The sequence below is a fragment of the Mobula hypostoma genome, chromosome 20 (assembly GCF_963921235.1).
Source record: "Mobula hypostoma chromosome 20, sMobHyp1.1, whole genome shotgun sequence".
NCBI classification, from domain to species: Eukaryota; Metazoa; Chordata; class Chondrichthyes; order Myliobatiformes; family Myliobatidae; genus Mobula; species Mobula hypostoma.
Genome location: NC_086116.1, coordinates 48,603,184 through 48,627,189, shown reverse-complemented (window position 1 = coordinate 48,627,189; position 24,006 = coordinate 48,603,184). Strand labels below are relative to the sequence as shown.

The window sequence follows — 24,006 nt, the reverse complement described above, 5'->3', positions numbered from 1 at the left end:
CAGTGTCTTGGGAAGACCAGATTGAGGAAGCGTTCAAATGTACGTTAGCCAAATACCAGGAGCAGTGCCAGAGACAGGGATGGAGGGCATGATGCGAACCTATAGAGATGGGACATAGCGGTTTTGCTGGCTGCTCCCTGTGCAAAACCTTCTCTCTCCTTGGGCTGCAAAGAACAATCAGGACTGTCACAGAGACTGCTGAGCGAGCCTCCAGGTGGCTATGGATCAAGAGGTGTGACCCATACACCAATGCTGCTGGGACATTAGCCAGGGCCTGATCAACCCTGGCTGGGACACCTACGTGAGGTTTGTCTGATATTGAATGACCCGAAGAGCCAATAACCCAGGTTACATTACAGAGGATGTGTCCCGGCGCATCCTAAGATATATCTCAGCATTATGCGATTCACCACTGCACTCTAATATTTGAATCAGGTTCCAGGAATTTCACATCTCATTGCAACTTCTCCAACCGCAGACCAGCAGATTCAAGAAACACAGCCTAAGAAAACAAACCAATTTTTTCTCTTGTGAAATCGAGAGTGTAGTGGAGCCTGCTTGCCTAATTCCCAAGCACAGTCCACAGCCAGAAGGCATGCTGCCAAAAAGCAGAATTGGGAACTGGCACTTAGACTCATTTTAATCACATAAGCTCAAGCTTTGCAAGTTGAACATTTTCACTGTTATTTATAACCATACAAGAGGTATTAATCTTTAGTTCAGAATTTTAAAATCTTCCATACCCTTTTTCAACCCTTCAGAACTCAAAACTGACAAGTTTCTCATGAAAGTTTAAAACCTAATGTGAATGGAGTCCAATTCTATTTCTAGACAGAGATTAGACCTTAACCTCTTCAAAAGTAGCAGACTATGTTTCAAATATTCCTTGCTCTTAACACAACATTCAGTTGAATCCAAACCTTGCGCTGCCAGAGCTTGGCTGTTGCGCCTCAGCAAGGAGTAACTAAACATATTGTTTAGTTTATCACTGCCATGACAAAAAAAAATGAACATAAAACATTCCAAAACTGCACGATCTTATATTTTAGTGGTGTTAAGTTTTCACAGTTGGTAGAAAGAGCAGCAGAGAAATTGAGTGAACAAACAAATTGCCTGACATCCTGCCTCTCCAGATCCCAGAAGGTTGGCTGAAGAAATAATGGATATGTTAGTGATGATCTTCTGTAACAATCCAAGCAATTAGAAAATGTAACCTTATTTTTCATGAAATGTGAGAAAATAAGGATCTTTTGATCTTGGACCGAGGTTAAGGCCTTTTTTTCTGTCGTCAAGAAAATGTTAGAAGCTTTAATAATGATACACCAGGGCCTGTAGATAACCGTGGTAATTAAGCAGGGGCAACAACCTGAGTTCATGAAAGGAAACTAATCAGACAAATGTTTTTGAGATTACAGAGGTAACTGGCAGGGCGAGTAAGTATGCCATATGTTTGCATTTTCATAAGGCGTTTGATTAAAAAAAATCATGTAAAATGTAAAAAGTTACCAAAAATGGGAGCTCATAGCTTGAAAGTGGATTGCAAAAAAGACAGAAATAAGAAGTAGGAATATATGTATCTGTTTCAGCCTGGCAAGCTGACGTCAAGAGGGTCACTGCTGGGCCCCGGATTATTCATAACCTATATTAATGGTTTAGCTCAAAAGACACAACACAAAGAGTCTATCAGAGCACAAGAGAATCTTCAGGGAAATACAAAGTAATGTTTTACTGCATTTGAACAGGGCTTTGGGGAGACTACTGGTGTCTACTTCTGTTCTCCTTCACTAAAGATAAATTTATTATGGAGGCAGCTCAACACAGACAATCCAATAGTTTGTGGTCATTATCACAAATTACCAGATTTTAAAAAAAAATTTCAGTTTATTTTTAATTGAAATTAGATTACAACACTGCCAGGACAGGCGATGAATCCACATCTCTGGTTTACTGCTCTGAATTTCTGTGTTCCTGGTTGCTAGTTTAATCACTGCCTTCACCTGTATCCGCTTTATAAGTATTTGTGACTCTCCAGATATTACAGGTTAGGACAGCAGAAATTAACCTTCATTTTTGCTGAGTAGCACCTGGGAGAGTGGAGCCTAAATAGCCGACTGCAGCCTAAAAGTCAAATCTACTTGACCACTAAAGCCAATCTTCATCACTATTAACACACATTATATTTTCTCTTCTTAAATGCCATTAGTAAACTTGCTTCAACTACTCTCTTAAGTAATATATTCCAGGTACTCACCACAGTCTGGATGAAAATGTCCCTCTCAGATCCCCTCTAAATCTCTTGCCTCTTATCCTAACACCTTCTCTTACTCTGAAGGTCCTATAATTTTATCTACTTCTGACATGGGCTACAGGCTTCTGCAGTTTACCCTATCTATACCTCTCAATTTTATGTACCTCAATCGAAGTTCAAAGTAAATTTATTATCAAAGTGCATTATGTCACCATATATAAACCTGATATTGATTTTCTTGAGGGCACACTCAATAAACCCATAATAGATTTACATCATAATAGAATCAATGAAAAACCACACCAACTAGAGCATTCAACAGTGTGCAAAAGACACAAACTGTGCAAATCAAAAAGAAAGAAATAATAATAACAATAAATAAATTAGCAATAAATATCAAGAACATGAGATGAAGTGTCCTTGAAAGGGAGTCCATAGGTTGTGAAAACATTTCAATGATAAAGTGAAGTTGAGTGAAGTTATCCCCTTTGGTTCAAGAGCCTAATGGTTGAGCGGTAATAACTATTCCTGAACGTGGTGGTGTGAGTCCTGAGGCCCTGTACCTTCCTTCTGATGGCAGCCACCAGAAGAGAGCATGACCTGGGTGGTAAGGATCCCTGATGGTAGATGCTGCTTTCCTGCAGTAACGCAGGTGGCTTTACCTGTGATGGTCTGCATCGTATCCACTACCTTTCGTAGGATTTTCTATTCAAGGGCATAGGTGTTTCCTTTCCAGCCTGTGATGCAACCAGTCAATTTACTCTCTACCATTCATCTACAGAAGGTTGTCAAAGTTTTAGATGCCATGCTGAATCTCCACAAACTCCTAAGGATGAAAAGGTGTTGTCGTGCTTTCTTCGTAATTGCATTTATATGCAGGACAGGTCCTCTGAAATAATATCGCCGAGGAATTTAAAGTTGCTGACCCCCTTCATGAGGACGGGCTCATGGACCTCTAGTTTTCCCCTCCCGAATTAAATAATCAGCTCCTTGGTCTTGCTGACACTGAGTAAGAGGTTGGTGTTCTGGACCACTCAGCCTGATTTTCATTCTCCCTTCTACATGCTGATTCAACACCACCTTTGATTCAGTAGGGTCGACGGCAAACTCGAAAATGGCATAGGAGCTGTGTTTAGCCACCCAGTCATAAGCGTAAAGTGAGTAGAACAGGGCAGCACCTGTTCTGATGGAGACTCCTGAGACGTTGTTGCCAATCTGAACCGACTGGGGTCTGCAAGTGAGGAAATCAAGGATCCAATTGCACAAGAAGGTATTGAGATGAAGGTCTTGAAGCTTATTGATTAGTTTTGAGGGGATGATGGTATTGAATGCTGAACTGTGGTTGATACAGAGCATCCTGATGTATGTATGTTTGCTGTTTAGATGTTCCAGGGTTGAGTGAAGAGTTAAAGAGATGGCATCTGCTGTGGACTTGTTGCTTCAGTAGGCAAAATGGAGCGGATCCAAGTCACTTCTCAGGCAAGAGTTGGTATGCTTTATCATTAACCTCACAAAACACTTCATCACTGTGGATGCACCCTTTAACCCCCAGGGACATCAACCTATCTTTGTCTACTCTCTCCTCCTAACTAAAATACTATATACCAGACAACATCCTGATTCACCTGATCTGGACAAACACCAGTTTGCCTACTGGGCAAACCGCTCCACAGAGGATGCAATCACAACAGCCCTCCATATTGCTCTGACTCACTTAGAGGAACCGAACACTTACGTGAGGATGTTACTTGTGGACTTCAGTTCTGCATTTAATACAGTCACCCCCCCATAAACTGGTCAGCAAACTGAACACTCTTGGCCTTGGTTCCTCCCCGTGCTCATGGGTCATGGACTTTCTCACAGACCGACCACAGCAAGACAGAATTGGTAAGCACACCTCCACCACCATCATCTTAAACCTAGGCACCCCGCAGGGCTGTGTGCTGAGCCCTAGGCTCTACACACTCTTCACACATGACTGCACCCCCATCTACACCTTCAACTCCATAATTAAATTTGCGGACGATACCACATTGGTTGGCCTGATCTCGGATGAGGATGAAACAGCCTACAGGCTTGAGGTGGATCATCTGACGGAGTGGTGTAAGGACAACAACCTGGTCCTTAACACTTCTAAAACAAAAGAGATGATCATTGACTTCAGGAGATCAAAGGACAGAGTACACACACCCCTCCATATACATGGAGAGGTAGTGGAAAGTTTGGAAAATCTAAAGTTCCTTAGCTGACATGGACCACCAACACCTCACTGCTTGTAAAAAAGGCACAACAAAGACTCTTCTTCCTCAGAAAGCTGAAACTGGCCAAACTCCCACAAAAGCTGTTGCTTAACTTCTATAGAAGCACAATTGAAACCATCCTGACCAACAGCGCCACAGTGTGGTATGCCAGCTGCACAGCCGCTGAGTGACAAGACCTGCATCGCCTGGTGAAGGCGGCCCAGCGAATTGTCAGGATGGAGCCCCCAGGACTGGACACCATCTACTTCAGCAGACTCAGGAGGAAAGCAATCAGCATAACCAGAAACACTACACACCCCAGCCACTCCCTGTTTGACCCGCTGCCGTCCGGCAAAAGGTTCAGGACACTAAAAGACAGAACAAATAGACTGAGGAACAGCTTCTATCCCAGAGCTGTGGCCTCCATCACACCACTCCCACAGAACAATGACTGAAACTGCGAGCACACACATGCATACACAAGGACTCAAATACTTGCACTAATGGCACTTTGTGCATTACTGTGATATTCTGACGCTGCTGCAACTTATTTTCTGCTACTTATCTATTTAATACTGTTTTTCTATTACTGTCTTGATTTTATCTACCGCTTTATTTAACTGCCCGAGAGGAAGCCAAACAGAATTTCATTGTACCTATGTATAATGACAATAAAGATCATTCAATTCAATTCAATCTTCACTCTCTCCAGCACCATCACATCTTTCCTTTGGTGTGATGAACAGAACTGCACTTAGTACTCCATCTGAGGTCAGACTAAGGTTTTATGGAGTTGGAACCTAACCTCCCAACTCTTGAATTCAATATCCCAAATGAAAGCCAGGTCCCAAATGCCTTAACAACATTATCTACCTGCACTGCCACTTTCAAGGATCATTAAAAGTGTACACCTAGGTCCCTCATACCCTCAATCCTCCCTAGGATCCTATTATTTATGGTGTATGTATTAGCCTCATTGGTATTTCCAAAATGAATGATCTCACACCTGGATTAAACTCCATCCGCCATTTCTCAGTCCATTTTCACCAACATATTTGGCATCACCCTATAGCTTATAACTGCCCTCCACATTATCAATCACTCCACCAATTTTTGTGTCATCTGAGAACTTATTGATCACGCTTCCCACATCCACATATATTGCAAACAACGAGGTTCCCAGCATTGATCCCTGCAAGGCACCACTGATCACATCTAATTACAAGAACAACCATCTACCATCACTATTGCCAAGCCAACTTTTAAATCCAATTTACTTATTTGGTCTGGATCCCATGGACCCTAATCTTTTGGGCCAGCATCTTCTTCTTCTTTTTTTGTTTTATGGCGGTTGGCAGCCAGTTTTTAGTGCATTACCGCCACCTGCTAGACTTGTGGTGTTCCAACCAAATATGTCCTGGAGTTCTGTACTTTAGACAATCTAGTTCAGCCTGCAGTTCTCTATTAGCATCACTCTGTAGTTGCAATTCCTCGTGAATGCTTAATGCACTCATTAGATAATGCCGCAAACTGCTATTCTTCCCTAATTATGTCACATGTTTTTGCGTAGTTGCATTACCTCAATTACATTGATTTCATCTACATTACTTGTAAGACTAAAATCATCTTGTTAAAGAACAGTAATTATCGCATGTTATACTTTTAAAATTGCTGTTTTTCCAAGTCTATCTGCTTTTTTCAGGTTTTCCTTTTCTTGGATCGTAGCCTGCAGTTGTTTACTGAGACCTCAGAGTTCTTCTTCATTTGCTTCCATGTTTTCATTTTATAATCTGAATGTAAATAATTCACTTTGCAACAAATTCTTTTTCCTTTTGTATCCTTGTAATAATTTCCTCCATTTTCCAATCTCTTTCCAACTCACCGTTGTTCTTGTCGGGTACTTCTTTGTTGTTGTAGTTCTGCACATTTACCCTGGGCTTCAACCATAAAATCTGAGGATTTTCCTTAAGTTCTGAAACATTTCTTAAATTCTTGACCATTTGCGATAAATATACTGCCATTAAGATTCCACCTCCCCTGCCTGTGAACTGTTGGATCCTCCATTCAGCGTTTCTTTGACTTCTTCCCACCTAATCCCTTTAATACCAAGATACTTTTCTGCAGACTTGACGATAATTTTAATTTTCTCAGTTCTTTTGCTTGTTTGCAAAACAAGGGCCAGCCTCTCTGAGGGACTTTGTCAAAGGCCTTACTGAAATCCATGTAAACACATCTACTGCACTCCCGTTAATAATATTGTTATTCTCTTGAAAACCTTCACTTAGACTGGTCAGTCAGTATCTTCCTTTGACAAAGCCACGCTGGCTATCCTCGATTAGTCCTTGCCTTTTCAAGTGATCATCAATCTTGTCCCTCAAAATATTTACTAATAATTTCCTTATTGATGTTAGGCTACTAGGTTTGTAATTACCAGCTTTTCTCTGCAGCTCTTCCTGCAAAGATCAACCACACTGCTGAACTCCAATCATCGGGTACCTCATTTGTGGCCAGCAAAGATTGAAGACTCTCTCTTTGCCTCCCTGAGCATCTCATCTCATCTAGTGTTGGGAACATAACCACCTTTTAGCCCACTAAGATATTATTTGTGAAGACTTGTACTAGAATTTCACCTTTCACTTTGCTGAATTCTTAGAACCTCAGCTATATGTTCTGGTTTGACATGCAGATTGCCTTAATGGTCTCTACTACAGTATTTGCCCAGTTACTCTTTTGCTCTTATACAACACCTTCAGATTTTAAATTTTTACAAAAAAATTCCTGAAATTTCTTTTTTGCTAATTAAGTGCCTCCCTAGATTTTTTTAAACCTTTGACAGTCCTCCCATCGTTAATTTTCTATACCTGCCATATGCTTCCTTTTCTTTTCACTCTTTATCCAATCCTCAATGACCCTTAACATCCAGGGTTCCCTGAATTTGTTACCCTTGGCTCACAGGAATATGTTGGCCCTGAGTACTCACTGTTTCTCCTTTGAATGCTTGCTACTGTGCTTTTGCGCATTGACCTGCTGGCCTCCGTCTGCCAGATCCCATCTTACTTTAATGAAACTTGCATTTTCTTAAGACTTTTATTTCTGGTCCACCATGTCTTTTTTTCCCAAAACTACTTTGAAATAAATGGATTTATCTCTCAAAATGCTCCCCCACTGACGTGCTCCCCACTTGACCAGCTACATTCCCCAAAATAAGGTGCAGCAATGCTTCTTTGCAATTTGTGATTCCAGGCCCACAGCAATGTAATTAAATCTGAACTACACCCTGAAAAGGGCTAGCACACCATTCATGACCTAACTGCTACACTAATGCACTGCCGCAACGCTAGAAGATAGCTTGCTATCATTTTCTCTAGGGCAATTAGATATGGGCAATAATGCAGCCTTGCCAGTTATAGCTGCATAAAAAAAAGAATTCAGAAATTCTGCTTTAGTGCTTTTCCATTCATCAAATTTGAGTGGAAGAGTGGTGTAGAACAGATGTTACTCCATTTCAGAAGAGTGTTGCTGGCTTTTCACTTGGGGGAATGCTCAGTGAGAACTTTAGCACACAGGCAAAAACACCATGACCCTTATCTCCTGTTCTGTGAAATCAAATTACTTAATTGCCAATGAACAATTGAAGAAGAAGAAGAAGAAAGCCCTTAACTCCAAGTAGAATCATCGAGATGCCATCATGACTGTGTTTTTTTAGCAGGCTTTCTTATTTTTACGAGGCCGAGTTGCTAACTGGACGTTCAACCCAGCACGGATGGAAAGTGTGCAAGGGGGCCGGCTGGATTCGAACTCAGGAGCCTTCGCTCCAAAGTCCGGCGCTGATGCCACTACGCCACCAGCGGCTCAATAAAAAATTCTTGCAAGGGATTTATGACCAATGGAAAAGACATGGATCTTTGTATCTCATGCCAGATTCTCACTTGCTAATCGCCATTCTAGACAGCAAATCTAAGAAATAACTTGTATCTCAAGGAAATCAGGTTTAACTTTTATGATAGACTAGCAATAACACTCTTATATTACATTAATTACAGTAAGTCCCCAGGTTAAGAACGTCTGACTTACAGACAACTCGTACTTACGAATGGACTGCCATAAAGCCTAAAAATTTGAGTCAAATACAATGGTTCGTAATAACGAACGCACGCACTACTTTGTGACGTTCATTGCGCGGCTTCAGCTTCTCTTATTTACCCTTGTAACCATGCCTCCAAAGCGTAAATCCAATGCAAGTGTTGGTGATGCATCAAAGAAAAGGAAAACGATCATGATTGAAAATAAAGTGGAAATAATAAAGTGATCGGAAAGAGGTGAAACGCCATCGGTCTTTGGAAAAGCGTTAGGCTACAGTCGGTCAATCATCGGAACAACCTTAAAGGATAAAGTGAGAATAGAAACCATAAACCATAGAAACCACAGCACAGAAACAGGCCTTTTGGCCCTTCTTGGCTGTGCCGAACCATTTTCTGCCTAGTCCCACTGACCTGCACACGGACCATATCCCTCCATACACCTCCCATCCATGTATCTGTCCAATTTATTCTTAAATGTTAAAAAAGAACCCACATTTATCACCTCATCTGGCAGCTCATTCCATACTCCAACCACTCTCTGTGTGAAGAAGCCCCCCTAATGTTCCCTTTAAACTTTTCCCCCCTCACTCTTAACCCATGTCCTCTGGTTTTTTTCTCCCCTTGCCTCAGTGGAAAAAGCCTGCTTGCATTCACTCTATCTATACCCATCATAATTTTATATACCTCTATCAAATCTTCCCTCATTCTTCTACGCTCCAGGGAATAATGCAGCATGTGAAAGGCCCTGCCCTGATGAAAGCTACAATCATTACTAAGCAACGCAGTGGTTTAATTATTGACATGGAAAGGCTATTGATAATTTGGTTAGACGATCAAAATCAGCGTAATATGCCTATTAGCCTTACTCCAGTGCAAGGAAAGGCTCAAAGCCTTTTCAATGACTTAAAAGCTGCACGTGCAGCAAGTGAAGGTGATTGTGATGAAGAATTTGTTGCAAGTAGGGGTTGGTTTAATCATTTCAAAGTGAGGGCAAATCTACATGATATTAAAGTGCAAGGTGAAGCAGCGAGTGCCAATGTAAGTGCTGCAAGTGATTTTCCTGAAACGTTGAAAAAAATTATTGAGGAGGGAGGTTATTTGCCAGACCAAATATTTAATGTAGACGAGACTGGTTTATTTTAGAAAAAAATGCCTGAAAGGACCCACATTTCGAAAGAGAAAAGAAGTGTACCCAGGGTATAAGGCATCGAAGGATAGGCTAACGTTATTGCTTGGGGGTAACGCATCCGAGGATTTCAAGCTCAAGCCTTTGCTTGTGTATCGCTCCCTAAATCTGAGGGCACTTCGCTGTATCATTAAGGTAAAATATATATGCTATATACTAAGACAAACATTTGATTAACTGACGCTAATTAAGAACCATGTGTACCTATTCCGACTTACCTACAAATTCGACTTAAAGACAGACTTAGGAACGGATCTCATTCGTAACCCGGGGACTGCCTGTACTAAGTAGCATTAACTGGCACTTCAGGGGAAATGGGAGTGACCAGGGCATCACTGAGGGAGTTACAAGTCCTATATTGGGTTACTTGGCCTATTTGCTTAACAAGCACTTGTAAAGTCTGGCATGCCAGGTAAGCAACTTTTCACTATTTTCTTTAGAGTAGAGGAAATTGTCTAATGGGCAACTTTAAATGTATACGACTAGCAAAACTTATTGCCCATATTCAAACTCAATTCTTCCAAACACTTGCATACTCTATCCATCTTCACTCCCTTTTATAGAGTAGCCACAGTTGCTGAGGTGTAAACATCCAAATAGCACGTTAAGAAGTTCAGCCATCTAGCTGGAAGGTTCAAATAAAATAGACAGAGTACTCATTAGGAATTTTGGCACAGAAGCATAAACATCACAGCTCCTTCTCCCGTCTAATGAGATCAGATTACTCACTTGCCAAGAAAATATTCTGGCAGGCACTTTACGACTAAAGGAAAATTCCATTGGTTCTTATATTATGTTCCAGATTGCAGATAGGTGATCAAATTAAAGGTGCACTTTTCAAATCTTTGCAGCATCTCACCTTCTTGTGTTAGGAGATTCACAATTCCCAGCTGGCTAATGTAAACATCCAAGTCACCTTGTTGTGTGGTAGCCTTTAGATTGCCATCAGAGGAATCTATGGGGAAACAATTAATACTTCAGTTGTCATTTCATTTCACTTGAACCAAAAGCATGCTGAAAACCACAGCTTTATGAGGTTATTTCTGATACTTGAGCTTCCCTAGCATAAGTGGAATACCAGCTGGAGTTTTTGAAAGCACTTGGAGTACATTGTCCCAGGAGACAGGAAGTGCAAAGGAAGGTGGAAAACAGTACGATTTACACATCCAATGCTGCACAATGCATCATTCTGAGTCAAATGAGGGCTATGAAAAAATCTCTAGCTTGCAGATGTTTCATACCACACAAAAAACGAAGATAATAGGGGGCAGATATAGGGAAAAAGGAATGAGTTAGTACTGCTATAATTTTCTGTGGGGCTACAGCTCCCTGAAATTATTTTTTTGAAACTATTTCCTATTTTGAATCTTGGCATGCCCAAGAACATACGTAACAGCTGAAAGGATCAGCCCTTCCCAACAGCATTATTTTTAAAAGGGTACAAATTAGTTGTTAATTATTGATTTCCTCTTGCTACTGATAATAATCTATGAGCATTTACTGCATTCCATAGTTGGTTCAAACTTTAAGGGTCTACAGAGACTGACATCACAGATACTGCTGCATTTTTAATGACTTCAAGGGATCTATATAATTCTGGTGCTCCTAGGCACGTAAGCATTAGTAGAAAAACAATTTCAGAAGGAGGATGGGGCGAGCATACAGAGTGGAACAAGGAAGGAAGAAAAGGAAGGGAATAAGATGCCAAGCTTTTCATTGGAGGCCATTTCAGTTCAGGATACTCAAGAAGCAACTTTCCTGTTTAAATCTCACCTGTGATCATTGCTCAGGATACTTTTACCTCAAAAAAATTTGCCACTTGCTACATTACAACTGAAAGGAATGACAGGTAACATAGGCAGTGAGTTACATTTCATTGCCTAATATCCTAGCAGCAGGCACGCTGACTTCATACAACTGCAATATGTGCATTATTTATATTTGTGCCATTATGGCAAGTCAAAGGGTTACATGCTGATGATATGCCAGACACACATCTGCTTTGCAACTACAAACACTATGCTGGCATACAGCGTACGATGAAGAAAACCACAAGCGTGCTGGAACAATATTTCTGCTGCGCTAACTGCTCTGATAGTCCCTGCAATATCCAGCAGAGACAGTGCCAAGCTTTACAATTTGTGTAACACACACTTTGCCATAAGGGACAGCTTCCGCTGCCAACCATACAACAATCAGATAAGGAGCACGAGGAAGGGAGAAGGCAGCCCGGCCCTTTTCTGCACAGCTTGGTATGAAGAACTGTTTCAACCCAAAAAATGTAAGCTGCAGTTCCTAGTCTCTTGTAGGGAGCATTATTTTTATGGCTCTTGGTATGTTGAACAAGTATCCTATTCTATTACACAAGACAGACCTGGTTTCTGTGTCTGAACTGGCAGGGTGAGCTATTATGTTTTAAAGACATGAAAGGAGCCATAGGTTTGTTTCCAAAACAAGTCATCTCTGCTGCAAAGTGTTTTAGGTCTGTGAGCACAGATGGTCAGTATACATGTGGCAATAAATTTACAGATCTGTTGAGTATAAATAACATTTGTAGGGTTTGGATTTTGATTGGGTGAAGCAAAAGGTATATTTTGTTATAACTGGATACTGACCTAGGGCTGGAATCTCCTCATGGTTGAGTCAGGATGTAATAACTAAGCATAGATTAGACAAGAAAATGTTCATCTCTGACGCATAATCTGGATATTACAGGTCAAATTATGCTTTGGGTATAAAATTCACAAATCATTCAGTGAGTTAAAAACAAGATACTCTGCAGATACTGGGAATCTAGAGTAACACAAAATGCTGAAGAAACTCAACAGGTCAGGCAGAATTTATGGAGAGGAATAAAGGTTCAATGTTTCAGGCCGAGACCCTTCATCGAGAATGCAAAGGAAAGGGGGGAAGCTAGAGTAAGAAGGTGGGAGGAGGGAAAGTAGTACAAGCTGGAAGGTGATAGATGAAGCAAGGTGAGGGGGAAGGTAAGTGGATGGGGAAAGGGGATAAAGTTGGGAAGTGATAGGTAGAAAAGGTCAAGGGCTTTAGAATAAAGAATCTGACAGGAGAGGAGAGTGGACCATGAGAGAAAGGGAGGAGGAGGGGTACCAGAGGGAGGCAATTCTGGCTCCAAACTTACTCCTTCTCTTCTCCTCACCTGCCTATCACCTCCTCTGTTGTCCCTCCTTCTTGTCTTTCTACCACTGTCCACTCACCTCTCCTATTAAGGCCTAGTAATGCATGTGATGTGAAGAACATTCTTCAAATCATAAATAAAATTTGCGAGTGCAGTTTCAAATAAACTTGTTGAAGTCTATTCTGCAACCCTTCAGACAACAATTTGCTCAAATCCATCGTAAATACCCATTATCAAACTGTTGACAGCGTTGTTGTAAGTTAATTAGCAGTCACCTGGCTTCACCTATCACCTTTAGACTGTTTTTCTTCCCCTACCCCAACCTTTTTATTCCAGCATCTTCCCCCTTCCTTTCCAGTCCTCATGAAGGGTCTCAGCCTGAAACATTGACCGTTCATTCTCTTTCATAGATGCTGTGCAGCCTGCCGATTTCTTCCAGCATTGCGTGTGTGTTGCTCTGGATTTCCAGGATTTGTAGAACCTCTTGTGTTTATAAAGACTCTGCTGTTCATTTCTGGATGAACAATTTGCTTGGCATTTTACAGAACGTATCACTGGAGTAAGTATTTGGTATCATGCAGTCATTATTAAAAGTTATGGTAGAGTTAAATAAACTGGAAATAGTATGAGAAAACAAAGGAAGGAGTTCCTTACCTACTGTAACAGCACCTGCTTCTGTCTGAATAGTAACACTACCTGCACAGAATAAAAACATATTTATAATAAGCTTTTAACAAGAAAATTATCATGAAGTTATTCAAAATTCTATTCTCAATGCAGATAATTTATGATAACTTAGCACTATTCCCTGAAAAATATTAACATGCAGCAACTGTTTCATGGGCAATAGCCTGTCCTTCCAGGTACAATGTAACCACCAATCATTCTGTGTCAGTAGTTAGTGATTATACTTAAAGGGAGCTTGCAAATTCAAACTTTATAATTTCCAATTTAAACCTCAGAGGCATTTAAGATTTTAATAAAAAAATATATTTGATTGATTATAAACATCATGGATAGTCAGTTAACCATATTAAATCCCATCTGGGGGACAATTGATACATAAAAAAAAAAGGTTCAGTAATTATTACAAAACAATATAGGAAATGTCAAATTTATCTGTGTTCAAATTAGAGCATTTGCCAGTTTTTCTTTAAATCCTTAATAATATCCAATTTGTTATATACGAAACAACTTACCACATGCAAATATTCCATACCTTGACAAACTTCTATATATGTGTGGTGGAAAATTGTGCTGACAGGCTGCATTGCGGCCTGGTATGGGAATACCATGGCTTTGAGCAGAAAATCCTACAGAAGGTAGTGCATTCGGCCCAATACATCGCGGGTAAAACCTTCCCAACCATTGAGCACATCTACATGAAACACTGCCATAGACAAGCAGCATCCATCGTCAAAGATGCTCACCATGCTCTTTTCTTGCTGCTGCCATTAGGTAGAAGGTACAAGAGCCTCAGGACTCACATCATCAGGTTCAAGAACAGTTACTACCCTCAACCATCAGGCTCTTAAACAAAAGGGGATAACTACACTCATTTAAGGACTCTTCTCTTGTTATTTCATGCTTGTTATTTATTGTTATTTATTTATACCTGTATTTGCACAGTTTGTTTAGTTTACAGCTACTGCTCTATAGATTTGCTAAATACACCCACAGAAAAAGAATCTCAGGGTTATATGTGGTGACATGTGTGCACTCTGATAATAAATTTTACTTTGAACTTTGAACTATTAATTTATATTAGCAGAATTCCCAAGATTCTATAAGACAATAAGCGTAGCATGTGATAAAACACGAAATTCTCCGAAGATTCAGCAGGCAGGCAGCGCCCGTGGAGAAAGAAGCAGAGTTAGCATTTCAAGTGAAAGATCTTTAGTCAGAATAATCATCCACTTCTTGGAGAGATATAGTTGTTTCATATGGTTTAGAAGAATCCCAATTTTCAAATTTTATGTATCTCATTGCAAATCTTTGCTCAATATTTGTTTGGTTCTCATTTAGAAAAAGCTGAGATCAATATTTGTACAGTTCTCTGTTTGGAAAAAGCTTCGATCAATATTTATATGGTTCTCTGTTTGGAAAAAGCTTTCATTAATATTTGTATGGTGCTCTGTTGGGGAAAGTTTACAAAATGAATGCAGCAATGTAAGAGAATACCATCAAGTTTTTCTTTGCACAGTAATGCTCTCAAATTCAAGCATGAATTGAAATGAACTGTGTCTGCAAGAGTACTCAGCCACAATGTGACTCATTTTAGTCAGACTCAGAATTAAATTAAATGGGCTCACTGCACTAGAGGTGACAAAGTACAGCACACTTTCTCCAGCACTGATTTCCAATTGTAACAAAACACTTTCTGGAATGATCATCTTAAGAACGTCAGTTTTTCCTTAAGTAGATAGTTAAGTTGAAAAAGCAAAAAAAAAGGCAAAATGATCAGCAGGCAACATTTTAGATTAATGATACATTTTCTGCTTTAATTTTTGATAAATTGCAATAGGGCATTATTTTTCTTTAAAACATTAGATTAGTTATGCAAGGAAAGCGAATACAGACATCCCACCCTGCAAAAACTCATTTCAGGGAGATAGCACCACCATTTCAGGGAGGTAGCACCCCCGCCCCCCATAACCCCATATCTACCCCCCCCCCCCACCCCCGGTCAACCTCCAAGGGCGCATGTATATGGGACATTTGATAATGAAAGAACTCAACCACTTATTTGAGTACTTTGTTGGCAATCTCTGGCAAATCGCTTTTCTATTTCTTTTGCAAACTTTCCTTGTAAAGTGATGTGGCTTGCTTGGCAGATTTGAGCATTTTGCCGGAAGTCTCAACCTCACAGCAGTCTGTGTCAATGAATTTGTTAATTTTGCAAGACATCAGATTCGCAAGTGTTTTGAGAGACAGTTGACTTCTGAATTCTGTCTTAATGTGATGCACCATGCTGAATGCCCTTTCTACATCACAATTAGAATTTGGCAGCACCAAAAGCAGCTTCATCAACTGGCAGAGCTCTTTGAATCTCAACTGCCCTGTGCTCACAGAATTTACTTTGGACAGCTTCCCCCAGAACTCATCAACTGGCAAGCTTTTGTAGTTTGGCACCAGTCCTTCAAGGTTAGTTGAGACATAATCCAGGACTTCCAAGTGGAGCTGTACTCTTGCATCTGCCTTGATTTGGAGATTTGGAAATTTGGAAATCTTTCTGCCAAAGTCAAAATCTGGTCTGGATTCACCGCATCTTGGCTCTCTGTATAGACCACTGACAGATTTTTCAAGATTTGGTCTCTCATTGGGAACTTCTCCAAGATTTTTTGAAAGCACCTGACACAGAATGCTCTGGCATCTTTGAAGAACTGCTTTGTCTTGTAAGGGGGGAATCTCTTGTGCTTCCTTGCATAGCAACTGCCTCCTTGCCAGATACCCAGTAAAAAGCTCTTCATCTGGGTGGTGAATTTCAGGGTTGCTCACATCTATCTCCTGAATGTTCTGTTCTCTCAATACCTTTGGCTCAGTAAATCTGCTTGCTATGTCATGCAGGAGCTCTTCTATACTCTAATCCAGCTTGAAGAGAATAGGTGCCTTGTTTTGAAAAATCAAATCAAACATTGTGTGACATTATGGAGAAAGTATGTGTATATTTTCATTTGGGGGTCTTTCAGCCTCTTCTGAATATGAGATAACTTCTGATTCTCACTCTTTGACTCAAAATATTAAATAAAGGCTGGCCATTGGTAGAGTAGATGGTCCAAACCTTTTCCTAAAGAAAGCTAGCGTATAGGACTCTCTGCTGGGCAACATTGCAGAACTCTTGAAACTGTTTTAAGTCTTCTCTTCGTTTGGAACTTTTCTCAAAGTAGTAGTAGATGTCAATGAGCAGTTCTTCAGGTGACATTGAGGAGCTCCTTAGCAGCAGTTTTGGCACAAGTGTTGACCAGGTGATTTGAAGAGCCAACGCTGTAAATATGAGGGGCCTGTGCTTTCACCCTTGATAAGATAGAGTTGTTTTCGCCAATCATCACACTGCAGTTGTCACTGCTAAATCCTACACAATTAGACCATTCAAGGCCTTTGTCATGCTTGGATGATGCAATGCAGTTGAATATGTTTTCAGCTTTGGCATCATTGCACACTGGCATGTCGACAAATCCAACTGTTACCTTATCCTGTATTTCATTATAGTACCTGGCTAAAATGGTACATTCCTTCTCACACATTATATTGTTGCTTTCGTCAACCAAAATACTGTAGGGCCTTTTTTCTGTCCGGATGAACTTGTACAGATCCTCTGAACATTCAGGTTCCAGTGCCATATTCACAATTGCTGCTGTCTTGGTTGACGAGCAGGCACAGTTTTTTGCTATTTCTGAATCAGGAAACATTTTTCTGAATAGCTTGCCTGTGTGTTTACACACCTGGAATGGCAGGTTATGCTCAACGATGAAAGATGTAAAGTACACCTCAGCTCTAGTGACCTCTCTGTCAGACTTTGGTTTCCTGCTGAAAAGAACTGTGAAATACTTGAGCAGCCTTCCCTGCGCCTACCCTCCCTAATATGTTGTGGTCCCTAAAAGAAATAAAAGCATAAGGTATATCCTTATTATATTGTCTTGTGTAATATTTTGTTCAGTGATTTTGTCTAATCTGTAAACCAATCTGTAATCTGTAAACTGGGTATATGCAGAAAATATGACATTAAAATATGTACTTATATATTATCATGGAGTCGTTTTTTAAATTCTATTACAACTTTAAGCAAGGGAGATTGGCCTCATCACGTAGGACATCAATAGAGTAGCTCCTTAGCAGCTAGCCAGCTAGTTTAAATAATGTTAGCTATACTAATGAACAATTGACACCTGTAAAACTCACCTCAACATGTTTTTTACAGTCATTTAAGCCACTATGGGCAATAGAAAAGTTACTGTTGCAAACGGTGCAGTGAGCAACAGGGTCATCATTTTTGACCCCTATTAGGCAGGGGTACACTTTAGTGTAGTCTGGAGTGAAGTGAATTTTATATTTTCTTTTTTTAAAACACTCTGCCATGGTGGTTCAGGACACTAAACTGAACTGATGGAGAGACAGAGGTCGACTGTAAAGCCCACCCACAGAGAAAACTGATAGGTCTACTGAGCACAGAGAGAGACCAATCAGGATGCTCGCTCCTGCTCCCGCTCTTCCTGTCATTTCCAGGATATTGTATATAATTTGCGGGCATCAGGGAGCTGCTATTAATATGCTGGACATTCCCAGAACATCAGGGAGAGGTGGGATGTCTGCTAATACTAATTTCTCAGGATGACATTATTGCATTATATTTAGCTTACATGTCAGCCAATTTGTATGTTCTATGTTCTATGTAATGTTTCAAGCAAGATGCTAACATTATGAGATTTTCCAACATTTATAGCGTCGCCCGTTCTTAGTTAGAGCCTTCAGCATTTTGGGCATCGAGGGAGAGAGGAAGAGGAGAGCCATCCGCAGTACCACCGATGTGGCAGAGAGGGCCTCAAAATGGCTGTGGCTCAAAAGAGGGGAGCCATGGAGTCATAAGTAGCTAGCCACCTGGACACAAGCTGGGGTCTGATCAGCCCCGGCTGGGTCACCTGGAGGAGGTTGTATGATGTTGAAAGACCTGAAACACCCAATGATTCCAGGAACATCACTGAAGATGTGTCCAGAAGCATCAATAGATGTATGTACACAGTATTAGGCATAACAAGGCTGAGGCCTTGACCGGGATTTTAGCCCACACCGAAGGACTGGCAAATAATGAATGTTGTCCCATTGTCTCAGAAGGGAAATCGGGGTAATCCTGGTAAGGATAGACCAGTGTGTGTCATTTCAGTGATAGGGGAGCTAATGCAGAGGATTCTTAAGGACAGGATTTCTGTGCATTTGGAGAATATTGCTTAATTAGGAACAGTTAGCAAGGCTTTGTGTGAGGCAAGACCTGTCTTACTAACTTGACAGACTTTTGGATGAGGTGACAAAGGTGAGTGATAAAGGTAAAGTTGTGAATGTTGTCCACATGGAATTAAGCCTGTCCTCATGACAGGCTTATTCAGAAGACTGAGGTGCATGGAATTCAAGATGACTTGGCTATTTGAATTCTAAAGTGGCTTGCCCTTAGAAGACAGAGTATAATGGTCAATGGGACTAATTCTGGCTTGAGGTCTGTGACTAGAGGCCTTCTGCAGAGATCCTCTGAAATGGTCCTCTGAATGAGTTGGATACGCGAGTAGTTAGTTTGGTGATGATACGAAGATTGGGGGCACTGTGGTAAGTGTTTAAGATTGTCGGTGGATACAACAGAACATAAATCAGTTGCAGGTGTGGCAGAAGAAAAGCAGGCGGAGTTTAAACTGGACAAGTGTGAACCATAGTGAACGATTAATGTTGCTGTGGTTGTTCCTCTTCATGCTTTGTGGTGCAGCAGACAGTAACCTTGCTGTCTCTTTAGCATTTGTCTGTTTTTTACAAGGCCAAGTTGCTAACTCGACACTCAACCCAGCACGGATGGAAAGCATGCAAGGAGCTGGCCAGATTCGAACCTGGGACCTCTCACCTTGAAGTCTGCTGTGGATGAAGTACATCACCCGCCGATACTTATATTAATGGCAATACTCTTAAGAGTGTTGATGTACCGAGGGATCTAGTGGTCAAAGTCTACAGCTCCTTGAATAAATTTATAAGATTGAGAGGCACAGATAGATAGTCCATACCTTATTTTATCCCAGAGTTGAAAAGTCTAATACCAAAAGACATGCATTAAAGTAAGAGGAGACAAGCTCAAAGGTGATGTGTGGGGCAAGTTTTTCTAAGACAGCAGTGGGTGTCCGGAACGTGCAACCAGGGTGATAATGCGTGAAAATATGATAAGAGGCATTTAAGATCTCTTAGATAGGCAGATGAATATGCTTAGAGGGATATGAACACGTATAAGTAGAATGGACTTGTTCTATGTTCTTTGTTCTATTAAGAGCAGATGATTCTCTGCTGCCCAGTGTTAAGATATTTGGTATGAAATCACTGCACAGGAATTTATACATTGCAGTCATAGAGTCATACATGGAGTTTAGAAAAATAGAGGGCTATGGGTAACCCTAGGTAGTTTGGCACAGCATTGTGGGCCGAAGGGCCTGTATTGCGCTGAAGGTTTTCTACGTTTCCACTACTGGACACAGTATAGTAATAATCATAGCTATATGTCAGAGAGTTCAATTTTACAAATGAGTAACAATTGGTGTATAAGGATTAACATTTCAAAACTAAGAACTCTGGAATGACTAAACATTTCAATATCGAAAAGATTAACACATTAAAAACAGAATATTGGGCCAGACCCCACTTGTACAAACCTAAGTTTTCCACACAAAGAGGAAGCAGGACATCTCTCTATATGTCTTCCAGGATCTCCAATCTCAGTCATTTCCTAATCCAGGATAAACCTGACAACATTTTACTGAATTTCCTATAAAGCTGTTTGCTATTAATCTTATTGACGACGTTTGTTAAAAGTAAAAAAAAAAGTTTTACTTTTTAAAAGTATCTTAGTGGGTAAAGTACATACCTTTCCGTTATTTTTATCTTTTAAATGAGCATTTCTGCCAAAAGCTTATCAAAACATCAGCTACTGGTTTTATTTGAAACATAGTAGGATAATTTTAGATTAGGTTAGATTAGATTCAACATTGTCATTGTGCCAAGTACAGATACAAAGCCAATGAAATGCAGTTAGCATCTAACCAGAAATGCAAAGAATAGTGTTATTTACAAAATAACTGCGAATAAAAAGTAAGTGCTACAGCACACAAATATAGAAGTACTGAGACAGTACAATATGGGTGTAATACTGCTTAGTGCTGTGATGTGAGGTTCAGCAGAGTCACAGCCTCAGGGAAGAAGCTCTTCCTGTGCCTACTGGTGTGGGAACGGAGGCTCTGGTAGCGCCTACCAGATAGGAGGAAAGTAAAAAGTCCATGGTTAAGGTGAGATGCATCCTTGATAATGCTCTTCGCCCTGCCCAGGCAGCGTTTATGGTAGATGTTCTCAATGGTGGACAATTGGGTGCCAATAATCCTCTGGGCAGTTTTCACCACACGCTGGAGTGCTTTGCAGTCCGATATGGGACAATTGCCATACCACACTGAAATGCAGTTGGTGAGTATACTCTCAGTGGTACAGCGGTAAAAGTCTGTCAGTATCCTGGGACAGAGCTGAGCTTTCTTGATGCTCCACAGGAAATAAAGGTGCTGTTGCACCTTTTTGATCAGGATGGAGTAGTTCAGGGACCAGGTGAGATCCTCGGAAATGTGGACATCAAGGAATTTGATGCTTGATACACACTCCACTACAGCTCTGTTGATGTAGAGGGGGACGTGAGTGTGGCTCCTAGCATGCCTGAAGTCCACAATGATCTCCTTGGTCTTCTAGGTGTTAAGGGCAGGTTGTTGTCGGCACATCATGTGGCCAGGTGCTGGACCTCGTCCCTGTAGGTCATCTCGTCATCCTCTCTGATCAGGCCAACCACCGTGGTGTCGTCTGCGAACTTGATTATGGAGTTAGAACCATGTACAGGAGCACAGTCTTAGGTGAAAAGGGAGTACAAAAGAGGGCTCAGCACACAGCCTGGAGGCATGCCGGTGTTCAGGGTGAGAGTGGAGGAGGAGAGGTTGTCTAACTTAATTGATTGGGGTCTGTTAATCAGAAAGTCCAAGGTCCAATTGCAGAGGGAGGAGCTGATAGCAAGCTGGCGAAGTTTGGCGATCAGCTTGCATGGGATCACAGTATTGAATGCCGAACTGAAGTCAATGAACAGCATTCTGACGTAAGAGTTGGGGCTGTCCAGGTGGGTCAAGGCAGAGTGAAGTGCCATGGAGATGGCGTCCTCTGTTGACCTGTTGGTGCGATAGGCAAATTGATGGGGGTCCAGGGTAGTGGGCAGACAGGATTTCAGATGTGATAGAACCAGTCTCTCAAAGCACTTTACAATGATGGGGGTGAGTGCAACTGGACAGAAGTCATTCAGGCCCATGGCAGTGGAATGCTTCAGCACTGGCACGATGGTGGCGATCTTGAAGCTTGTGGGGACAACTGCCTGGGCCAGGGACAGGTTGAAAATGTCTGTGAAGACCCTGGCCAACTGCCCTGCACAGACTCTGAGCAAACGGCCAGGTAATGAATGCCCTATGGATGAGTATCATGTTAACCATGCTGATATTCAAAGTTAACTCTAACTCCTTTTGGTCTCTGCTCTGATCCACAAAATGTTGGCAATTTTAAAATTTCATTCAGCTGCAGTTGCAATTGATTAATGAATAATGTTCAAAATACGTCATTAGTTGTGTTGCCAATAATCTGCATTGAACAAAAAACCTTAGTTTAAATCTAAAATTGTCTGGCCTTTATAAAAATCAGGATTTTCCTTATCCAATATATACATTTTCCTAACTTCTGTATCCAATCCACAAAAATTTAAGTTCTGTCCCAGTCCCAAACTAAATAACTCCATTAGAGTATTTTTTTCTCAGAATCATCAGACTTAACACAACGGCCCAATATTTTGGAGCAATTGCCAAGCACTTACAGTTTGATACAAAATAATTTTAATCTTAACAAAATGTGATCTTTCCAGCTTCCCTGGGAACAAGCTTAGCCCACAAAAGATGTAACAGCAGGTGAAGCTGCCCAACCCAACCTGCCAGATGTCAAGCCGTCAAATATTCTTACTTAATCAGGGCTGCTGGAAGAAACAATCGAAACAATAACAATTGTTATCTCCCATAAACATCAGATAGTTGCTGGAAGTCAAGAGTAACACACACAAACCCTGATGAAAGATCTTGTCCTAAGACATCAACTCCCTCTCCAAAGATGCTGCTGAGTTCCTCCAGCATTTCATGGGTGTTATCTCTTACGTTTGAGATACGATGATGCAACCAGAGTACTTCACAGAAAAGAAACCTTCAGGGGGTAACTGACTGAAGCTCCCATCTCAAAATGTATGATGAGGGTACCCTGGTTCCACATAATTTGGTCAAATGTAAACAATCAATGTGGATGGAAGATGCAACAGCAGCACCGGATTCTCTCCTCCTCTCTGTTCATAGCCCCAGCCAAATGTCTCCCCTGTATGAAATCACTACTGGTTGGATGACCTTTGGAGGGATCTCCTGGCATAAGGGATCCAAACGAATAATTCACTGAGAATATTCGAGCTGGCCCTTAGCAAAGATGCACTGATAGGCAGGACTATAGTTTCAGTAGCACTGCCACGATAAATCACCATTAAAGCAAATCAAGAACTAATTATTTTTTTAAAAAGCAAAATTAAATAACAATTGTTCCATGCAAGTGCTCTATTTTTGAATTAGCCTTTGACAGACTTTATTAGCAAAGAACAAAGAGCCATTCTCCTCAGCGCTGAACACAGCGCATAATTTGACTGGTAGCCAAATTGGTTCCGTATGTAATTTCATCTTGCAGTGATGTTTTTTTAAATAAGGTAGCCAAGATGCATCAATGAACTGACCACAGTTTGTTTATCCACAAAACAGGTCAGACCAAAACCTTAAACATGCTAGGCTCTTAACTCTCACACTGCTAATACTTAGCAATGCAAATATACTACAATACATTAAAAGCATTACTTCCCTTTCTTTTGCAATGCCTATATTTAATTTTATGTTGTAGCTAAATGTAGACTGCATGAGCAAGCAAGGAATGTTTTCCTTGATTTAAAAAATGGAAAAGAAGCATTTTAGCAATGTGGTATTTCCCAATGTTCCAGCATGACAAAGCTTTTCAAAGCAATTTAGGATTTTTGTTTTGCTGCACCATACCCCACAGGAACCACATTCTGAGCCACTGGAGATGTTTTGTGATGGATCACTACATTGATCATATATCGTGAAATTCCAACAAGCACAAGCTTTTCACATTCAAATTTAAGAATCAAATTTAAATAGAGCTCACATTTTTAAACTGCAGCAGTCTTTTGACATGTAAGCAGAAATACTCCATCCAATCAACTTTATTCAAATTCAATCACATTTACAAAACAGAAAATCTTGCATCAT

General features: G+C 40.8%; 1 protein-coding gene across 1 annotated transcript in view; it reads right to left on the bottom strand.

Moving 5' to 3' along the window:
- The window catches only part of fam185a (family with sequence similarity 185 member A), a 70,710-nt gene that overhangs the window by 5,569 nt on the left and 41,135 nt on the right, over window positions 1–24,006 (bottom strand). Inside the window, exons 5-6 of the mRNA XM_063072168.1 lie at window positions 13,550–13,591; window positions 10,616–10,711 (exon numbers count right to left, since the gene is read on the bottom strand). Of these exons, the coding sequence (XP_062928238.1) occupies window positions 10,616–10,711; window positions 13,550–13,591 (138 nt within the window). The remainder of the gene's footprint in view (window positions 1–10,615; window positions 10,712–13,549; window positions 13,592–24,006) is intronic.